Here is a 9,965-nt window from a genome sequence, read left to right on the forward strand (position 1 = left end):
TAGATGTTTTCTGAAAGGATGTCTAAAGGAATAAGACATTTTCGAACACTTTTCAACACAGAAGGAAGATGCTAGATGTTTTCTGAAAGGATGTCTAAAGGAATGAGACATTTTCGAACACTTTTCAAAAGAGAGCTATGAAGTGCAAAAATGTATACAAAGCAAGTAGAAAGCCATATGAGTATTCCTTGCCTTAATAAACTCAACTCTTCATGCTTTCCCCACCTCAGGGCCTTTGCACATGCTGTTTCCTTTGCTTGAAACACTTTCTCCAACCACCTTTTTTGCCTATTTACCTCCTACTGGGTCTCCAAATTTCAGCTTGGACATCACTTCCTCAGTAAAACTTCTTCTGATCACGAATAGCACTTACTAGAGCTTCCAGTTACACATTTTCTTCTGTGATTCTTCGGTTGATGCTTTTCTTGCATAGTAAACTCTAAGCTCCATGAAGTTAAGATGGACCATGTCTATTTTGTTCAATATCTCCTTCCAGGGCATAGCTCATAGTAATTATGGAAAAACACTGTTGGATGCATAAGTAAACTTTTGAAATTCCAGGATTAAGAATATAAAGAATTTTGCTTTAATGGACCTCTTTTCTTAGATATTGACTTAAAGTAAAATTTACTCATAATTTTTCTTTATTGTCCAGGGTGTAACATACTCACATGGTGCCCTCACTCCCGCTTAGAAGTACTGATATTGCCGAGTGGTTTAAAGCATGGGTACTGAATGCTCTAAACCACTGGGAATGAATACTGGATAATTAATATAATTGGTACCTTAACTCTCCACCACTTCAAAATGTTATTTCAAAGTGCTTTGAGCAAGAACAAGGACAGCACAGCCTTAAACAAACAAACAAACAAAAAAACCTGACAGTGCCAAGTAATGAGAGGTTATGGAGCAACCGGAACTCTCATACTCTACTGTTGGGAGTGCAGATTAGTAAAACCACTTTACAGAGCAATTCAGCAATATCTGGTAAAGATGAAGATGCACATATTCTAAAGCATAATAAACACCCTTCTACATATGTATATACTACCTGAGAAACTCTGACACATAGCTACCTCTCATGGAGAGTCATATCAAGGTATTAAATATAGCAGTTTATAACAGCAAAATCCTGAAACCAAATTAAATGTGTGTATGTATATATATATACACACACACATATATACATATACAAAGACACATAGATGTCTATATATAGTATATGTGTATATATATACACATATAGACAGCTAGATGTATATGTCTACATTAATATGTGTATATATACATACATAGACACGTGTGTATATGTATAAATGTCTGTGTATATATGAATAAATAAATTGCAATAAGGTTATTAATGGAATTGCTCTATAGTTGTTAAGATGAGTGAAATAGATCTACATGTATCAAAAAAAAGAGGTCTCAAAAGCAACTTGTTGTGTGAAAAAAAGCAGCATGTAGAGTGGCGGGTTCTGTATAAAAGAAAGTTAAGAGTATGCAAACGTGGCCCTGAAGACCGCAGCACTGTGGCTGCCTCTGGAGGGGAAAGAGGGAAGGGAAATGATGGGCTGGAACAATTTCAAAGAAGACTTCAACTGCATCTATAGTGTCGTTTCTTTATTTAAAAAGAACTAAAGCATATGTGGCAAAGTGTTAAAATTTGTTTAACCTGAGTGATGAATACACCAGAGTGTGCATATTAAAGACATTTTCACATGTGAACTATTGCGAAATAATTTTAAAGGCACATGTGAGAAAGAGAGCCCTGGATTCCAGCTCTGCCACTGCACTTCAGACAGGGGACATAAATTCTCTCAGACCCTTGTTTGCAAACTAAGATTAATAATGTTCAAATTTCAGGTTTGGTTGTGACTTAATGAGAATAAATGTGTAGAATGACTTCCAGATGTTATCCATTGGGATATCATTTTAGAGTGAGCTCCTAATGACCTTCCAGATGCATCTTATTCAGAGAGACATTTGTTTTTTTAAAACTGATCAGAATTATGTGGATGCATTCCAAAACAATTCTGACCCCCAGAAAAATAATCTATTCCTACTATATTTGCAAAACCTATATACACACATATTATACAGACATGCATAAGCACAGATTATTTATTAACTATGATTGCCCTGAGGGAGGGGTATTTGGGTGGTTGCAGAATAAGAGTGGAAGGAAATTTTACTTTTCTATTAACTTTAATTATGTACCATGTGTACCGACTCTAAAAATAAATATAATTTATTTTTAAATTAATCTAAAGGTCATGATCTTCTCCATTCCTTCAATTCTGAACCCACTTAAAAAAGAAAGGTCTTAAAATCCAAGTTCTAAAGGTTCTTAAGAGGTTGTATAGTCCAATGTCCTACTTGAGCACGGGAAACAGGAAATGCCATCCCAGCCCCATATTCTCCATGCAGTCAGACAAAAGAAAGAGCAGAGGATTGGGGATTAGAGGATCTGGGTTTGGTCCCTGTCACCATGAATGACTAACTCTGTGGCTCTAAGTGAGTTCCTTAAGTTCTCTGAGACCCAGTCTCATTTCTGAAGTGAGGACAACGGCAGCACCACTGTCATGACTGTGTGAGGGACAAATTAAGTACCATGTGAACAGGAAACTTTGTCAAAATCGTATCCAGATGTTTGTATGAGGTGCAATTGCAGTGCAGAGATTGTCCCTCAAGAGCATGGGTTCAGTCCCTTTGATTTCCGTGGGAGTGCCTGATACACTATGCCTAGGGGCCCCTAGTAGCCAATAAAGTCATCTTGCTTCAGATGTAAGTCAGATTCTCTTCTCTCCACAGCAAATATCCTAACCGTGATCATCCTCTCTCAGCTGGTGGCCAGGAGACAGAAGTCCTCCTACAACTATCTCTTGGCACTTGCTGCTGCTGACATCTTGGTCCTCTTTTTCATTGTGTTCGTGGACTTCCTGTTGGAAGATTTCATCTTGAACATGCAGATGCCTCAGGTTCCCGACAAGATCATAGAAGTGCTGGAATTCTCATCCATCCACACCTCAATTTGGATTACTGTTCCATTAACCATTGACCGGTATATTGCGGTCTGCCACCCGCTCAAGTACCACATGGTCTCCTACCCAGCCCGCACCCGGAAAGTCATTGTAAGTGTTTATGTCACCTGCTTCCTGACCAGCATCCCCTACTACTGGTGGCCCAACATCTGGACTGAAGACTACATCAGCACCTCTGTGCACCATGTCCTTATTTGGATTCACTGCTTCACTGTGTACTTGGTGCCCTGTTCCATCTTCTTTATATTGAACTCAATCATTGTATACAAGCTCAGGCGGAAGAGCAATTTTCGCCTCCGTGGCTACTCCACAGGGAAAACCACTGCCATCTTGTTTACCATTACCTCCATCTTTGCCACACTCTGGGCCCCACGTATCATCATGATCCTCTACCACCTGTATGGGGCACCCATCCAGAACCGCTGGCTGATGCACGTTATGTCCGACATTGCCAACATGCTGGCCCTTCTGAACACGGCCATCAACTTCTTCCTCTATTGCTTCATCAGCAAGCGGTTCCGCAAAATGGCGGCCGCTACCCTCAAGGCCTTCTTCAAGTGCCAGAAGCAACCAATACAGTTCTACACCAACCATAACTTTTCCATAACAAGTAGCCCTTGGATCTCGCCGGCCAACTCACATTGTATCAAGATGCTGGTGTACCAGTACGACAAAAATGGAAAACCTATAAAGGTATCCCCATGACCTCATAGGTGTGGCACCTAGTGTCTCTGCATAATCCATTTCCAGATGGGAATGTGGCCCATCCTATGGCTGAACAGCTCTCCTTAAGAGTGCTAACCTGATTTCCTGTCTCCACAGATTGAGCAACTCTCAGACAGGTAGATGAGGAAAGATGGAGGAGAAGAAAGAAAAGCATGAATCTTGTTTTCATTTATGCATTCATTTCTACCAAGTCATGCTGACAGCAGAAGTTCCTACCAGTTTGAAGATGTCATTGGAGGTTGTGTCATTATCCTGTGGCCTGTAAGGACACACAGTAGAGAAATAGTCTATGACTTAGCCTTGGCACCATCCACAGTCACTGGAAACCGCTCATTTATGTGACACATCAAGCCACAGTAGCACATAGCTGAGCCCACACTCTTCTTCCAAGAGCTGAGGTCATCCATCATTTCCCTGTGTTGTTACCAGCAGCTAACGATGCTGACCAATTCGAGAATTTTCCAAGGTGCCCTTTGTCCTAGTGAGGGTTTTGGTCTTCAAGTGGCCCTGGCACCCCAATCTGTAGAATGAGATTCTGGGGGCAGGCGAGGATTGGATCTTACTCAAACTCTGGTCAGAGCTTCTGTGCAAAGGCTCCTGACCTACATAACCACGACACTCAGACCTGGGGTCTAAGATGCAGCCTTTCTATTTGCCATTATGTATAGATTTTAACTAGTTCCTCCAAAACAAAGACCCCGCCTGGTGTGTGGGGATATAGGAGGAGTTCTTGAGCCCAGAAAAACAAAAAAATAAGCCCACTCTTGCCACTGTTTCAATCCATCCTTGTGTCAGCTCTGTACGGTCTCCTTACTCAAATAGCTTCTTGTTGCGGTGCCGCTCACGCTTCCTGGAGAAGCCTTTATGTGTAGAGTTGCCAACTCTGCCTCCTTGCTTGCTGAAGCCGTCACCAAACTGTTTTATTTGAAGTGACTTTGGAACTGGGTTTAGTTTTTGAGGGTCAGGAACTGTAGCTCTCCAGGTGTGAAGGGAGACATTCTCAGCTCTGCCCCACTGTCCAGCTGGCATTGCCATTCGGCCGCAAATGGCAGTGGAAAGGTATGCATGTTGTCTGCATGTCTGCGCTTTGATGCACATGGCTCAAAAGGGTGGTGCCCGTTTTTGGTGATGCTATTTAACCCAGATCCTTTGCAAAATAATAAAATATGAATTTATTTATTCTGCTCTTGTCTGTCCAAGGCAAGAACAGTTCTAGGGTGTAATTAATAGAGGCTTCCCTGGGAACTACAACTCATGTGTGCACACACACAGACTTGATTACGTTAGGTTCCTATGTACCCCATGATGTGTTTTGAAAGAAAAATCCATGCTGGAGTTTTTCTCAGTTACATTTTTTTAAAAACTTCTCTCCCAGATTCCCAGTATTTGAACTTATCCCTGTTCTAGAAGAAGTCTTCCAAAATGATTTTGGAATTGTATGATATTTTTGGTGACCCAACAAAAAGCAGACAGTCCACCTGGAACACTAGGTTCCTCAGGCTGAATTTTTACTGCACTTTTGTCCCTAAATTGGAAGACATGTCTACCCTCTTAAAGGGAACTTGCAATAAATGAGCAGGGTAGAAAAGGCTCCGATGCCACACAATCCCTAAACTTCAACCAATGTCCTCAACACTAATTCAATCAACTTTAGGTCACATTCATCCTGATGATCCGAATTCCTACTCCTTTTTTTTTTTTTTTTTTTTTCATTGCGCGGGTCTCTCCCGTTGCGGAGCACAGGCTCCGGACGTGCAGGCTCAGCGGCCATGGCTCACGGGCTCAGCCGCTCCGCGGCATGTGAGATCTTCCCAGACCGGGTCACAAACCCGTGTCCTCCGCGTCGGCAGGCGGACTCTCAACCGCTGCGCCACCAGGGAAGCCCCCTACTCCTTTTAAATAATTGCAGTAGAGTCTCATCAAAAATCTGGCAGAGCCAAAGTTATTTCTGCAAAGTTCTCAGGAAGGAGCCATGCTGGAGACCATATTCTACCCCTTAAAAACTTAGCTAAGTTTTCTTCCAGCATTGGAACAGTTTGCTGTTTCTTCTGTTGAAGACAAGACGGAGTTGGCTTGCATTTAGGGACCATATGGTATGACTCTCATGTACCCAAGAACATTAGGATCACACGGGTGCAGCAAGATGCTCCCACTAGAAGAGGTTCATGGCAGTTGCTTGACTGAGGGACAAGCAGATTCGTTATCTCCCAGGTCACACTCTCCCCAGGGCATGTGCACATCTAGTGGAAGAGTGGCCTGATTTCCCCACAGATTTCCCCTTAAGTTGCATTTCCCTCTGTTTCTTTTTTGCCAAGCATGTGTAGTCAGGCACCTGTTCATTAAATGTGTGTATGATGCGACTCCACCACACCCCCTTGTGAATGAACATTGACCAAAGGCTACCTACACCTAATATATATACGTATTTATTTAATTATTTATTTTTAAACACATAGCTCTGAAAAATGCTAGTTTGAACTATACATGAATGAGTCACAGTGCAATATCTATAAAGGTTAAGCAATTCCTTTTTGAGAATGTATGTAAGATGAAAAATATGTATGTGGATCTCAATGCTCTCTGCTCTACGTTTTTAGTTGTATGTAACAATTATTTATTGATGTTTAAAAAGTAAAAACTGGGTGTGCATTTGGAATGTTTTCCTCATACACTTGTTTATTACTTCTCTTAACAACAGAGGCTGTACCAACTAGTATTGTGATCACTCTTCCTTCTGACTGTATTTTTCTATTTTGATACAGTAATGTTTAAAAGAGGTCTGATTTTTGAAGGCAGCCCAGAGGTGTTGTCTTCTGGTTAAAATGCATACAAATGCCTGTTGGCTTAGGTTGATACATATCTCCTAAAGTTTATTTCAGATAATCTAAGGACTTTTAATTTATTCTTATTTATAGTAATAATTGTGGACAAAAATGAAAAGTTTTTTTAAAGAAAAAAACAAACTGTTAAGCCTTTTCTTTCAGGCCAGTTTTAGAAATAAAGCCTTGAATTTTGAAGCCTGTCACGTAAACAGCTGCTGTTGATTGCACTCAAGCAATTGCCTTATATCAGGATTTTGTGATGCCTCCTTCAAAGACTGTTAACTAGCACTCCTCTTGTATGATTTGTGTCCTTGGTTGGGCATGCAGTGATGCTACACATGTACACACTGTATCTTTTTTATTGAACAACTCAAGGACTGAACTGTCTAATAGGAAGGAAATAAGGAGGATGAGAGACAAACCATAAAAAACAGACCATGAGAAGGCATGAAGTTTCATTTTGCAAACACTCTGCAATTAGAAAAGGTTACTTGGCACAGTTGGTGCCTACTGCTCCAAACTGGGGGCCTATCTGAAGTGAATAAGAGACTCTAGTGTTGGCTATTCCAGTTGAAAGAATGGAATAAAATGTTACCATAGAAAAATAGTAGATGTTCATATTTTCTTAATTAGATATATTGTGTTTGGACTTGTTTGTATTATAATAAATTCTCATATGGTGCACACTTGGTGTTTGGTAGATGCATATATGCTCAAGCAATGGCAGAACTCTGATTAAAATTTTTAAATAAGCATCTCCCTTATGCTTTGTGCTGGTGCTAGAATGAGACCTGAGTCCCACCTGCCCCTGCCACTGAGCTCTGCTTCCTATAATCCTAAATTAGGTAGCTTACTGGTTATAAATCTGAATTCTTTTCTGACTACATCGTCTATGCATCTTCGAGACTGTGGTGGCTGTTATCATAAGTGGAGATCTAGCATAATGGCTGAGAGCTTGGGCTTTGAAGTCAGACAATCACAAATTCATGTCCTAGCTCCACAATGTACTAGATGTTTGACCTTGAACAAGTCCTTGAAGATCTCTGAAAGACTGTCCTCATGTAGAAAGTGGTGTAAAAGTCAAATTTTCCCAGGTGCCTGAGAGGTAAGTAGACACTCTCAAGGTCAGGACACCAAAGTTTGGAGTGAGTTATTGTCAGCTATAACTTTGCAGGCTCTGCCACTTTCTAGCTGTGTGGCCTTGGGCAATGTTTTCAATCTTTCTGAGTCTCAATTTCCTCTCCATAAAATCGGGCTAATAGTAATTCCAGTACGTACTTCATGGGGTGGTGATTATTAATAGTAGAGCTAAAAAGAGCCTCCAATTGTACATCCTCTTACAGGTGAGGATGCTAGGCCCAAAGGCTTAAATGATTTTGTCCAGAGTAGAACCCAAGTCACCTAACACTTCATCCTTTCCACTCTACCTCATTGCGCCTCTGCAAGATTCTGATTCATCCCTCCAAAAATTCACATTATTTTTGTGCCCTTTTTAGAGTTGGTTATATTACATAGTTTTCCAACTCTTCAAACCCAGGTCATCCAAGCGTGAGATATAGTATAACAGCATCATAATTAAAACACTTGATTTGACCTTTCCCTGTGAGGTGTAATTTTTGTTTTTAATTGACTCTATCAGGAATTCGAACCACAGCTCTCAAACTAGCTATGCATTTCCCACACAAACCACTGTCAATTCTGACAGCCACCCACAAACTATTGCCATAATCTATCTTTGCATCAACTTGGCGCATGAAAGGTAACTTACAAGTTGAGAGGGAAGTACAGAAAACAAAGATTTTGATAAGAAGGTTGCAAACAGAAGCTGGTAAGCATGACCACACTGTTCTCATTAATTTTGTTCACCAACTCAGGGAAGCAGGATAAAAGTGAGTTGATGGAAGTTGAACTGTTAAATAATAATCCTTTTACTACATTTATTGGCTAAATGTGATGGCTCAGCCTCTGTGAGGGTGTGCAATTAGTCTGAGTACTTGCCAGACACAACAAGGGGGATGAGAGGTTTGTGTCTATGGGATGAATAGACACAGTGGATTTCCTGGGTTTATTGAAAGAATGTGTCACTGTCATGCCAGAAGAAGAAAAAGAAAACTTTTCTGATTAAAAAGGAGCAAAACAGGGCTACGGGGAAGAGAGATGCCGTCTCACCAACTCTGCATGAGGAGTTACCATGTCTGCGGAACTTTGTTACCTAGTGAATGGCGGTAACATGATATTTCTCTCCACTGGAGATAAAACAAGAAGGAATGAGACCTAAACTGCAGTATAAGGGATTCAGATCAAACCAAAGAAGAAAACTTCACAGTGATGTCTATTAAATCCACAAATGGTTTTCCATGGGTGTCCTTAGAATCTGCTTCTCTGTATATATTTCCAAATGGATTGTATATCAATCAGAGTCTTGGAGGGAAGCAAATCTCACTCAGATGATTTCAATAAAAAGACTTTAACCAAGAGACTATTCAGTAATGATCTGAGCAAGAATAAGAGCTATTGAGGCACCCGGGAACTAGAAACAATAGGAAGCCTTACCTCCCTATGCCTGATGGGGCAACGGGAGGAAATAGCTGTTACTGCAGCTCAGAGCAGGATGTGCTTTGGAGAAGGGGCCTTCCAGCAAGCAGGTGCCACACCGCTGCCAGAGACATGATGCCAGAGAGGAAGGAAGGGGTACCCCAACCTCTTTCTTCCTTCCCTCTGATATCATGCTGATGCCTCCACTGGCCGAGCTCAAAGAGAAGTCAGCGAGGAAGGAGTGCAGGTGATGCAGTCCATAGCGGCCAGGTCGCAAGGCACAAAACAGTGAAAAAACAAGGGCGAAGTGAGATAGGAAGTGACTACAGAATAACCAGCAAAGGGCAGGTTCTTATTTTACTAGCATAGGATGCTGGAGAGAATCTTAGAGATTATTTCACCCGAATATCAAAAAGAAAGAAAGCTAAGGCCCAAGATTATAAAACCTAGATGTTGGTAGGTCCAATTTCCAATGATTTCCTAGCACATCACAGGAAATATATGTTATAGACCTTTACAAGCTTGCTTTCTAACCTTCATCATTAGAAATTTCTTTTATTCATCTTCAGCATCTCCAATGACTAGACTATCAACTTGAATATGTCTAGGAATGGAAATAAAGAGCGCCAAGAGAGTGGGCACTCATTTAACAACCATGTGTCCCAGCACTCCCACGGTCATTGATTTATTTGACTCATATGTATTTAAATACACTATGTGGCAAGATCCATTCTAGGCATAGTGATTCAAGACAGATTCAGTGAACAAGACAGATAGGGCCCCTGCCCGAGTAGGAGAGACAATACACAAGGAAGCCAATAAAATCATTTCAGGTAGGGAT

At 41.1% G+C, this 9,965-nt stretch overlaps 1 protein-coding gene across 1 annotated transcript in view; it reads left to right on the plus strand.

Moving 5' to 3' along the window:
- GPR139 (G protein-coupled receptor 139) overlaps window positions 1–3,746 on the plus strand; it is a gene marked incomplete at both ends in the record, with an annotated part of 40,235 nt that extends 36,489 nt beyond the window's left edge. The window contains one exon of the mRNA XM_082858182.1: window positions 2,812–3,746. Coding sequence (XP_082714308.1) covers window positions 2,812–3,746 — 935 coding nt within the window. The remainder of the gene's footprint in view (window positions 1–2,811) is intronic.
- Window positions 3,747–9,965: the final 6,219 nt, after the last annotated feature.

This window comes from Leucopleurus acutus, assembly GCF_964270905.1.
Source record: "Leucopleurus acutus genome assembly, chromosome: 16".
NCBI classification, from domain to species: domain Eukaryota; kingdom Metazoa; phylum Chordata; class Mammalia; order Artiodactyla; family Delphinidae; genus Leucopleurus; species Leucopleurus acutus.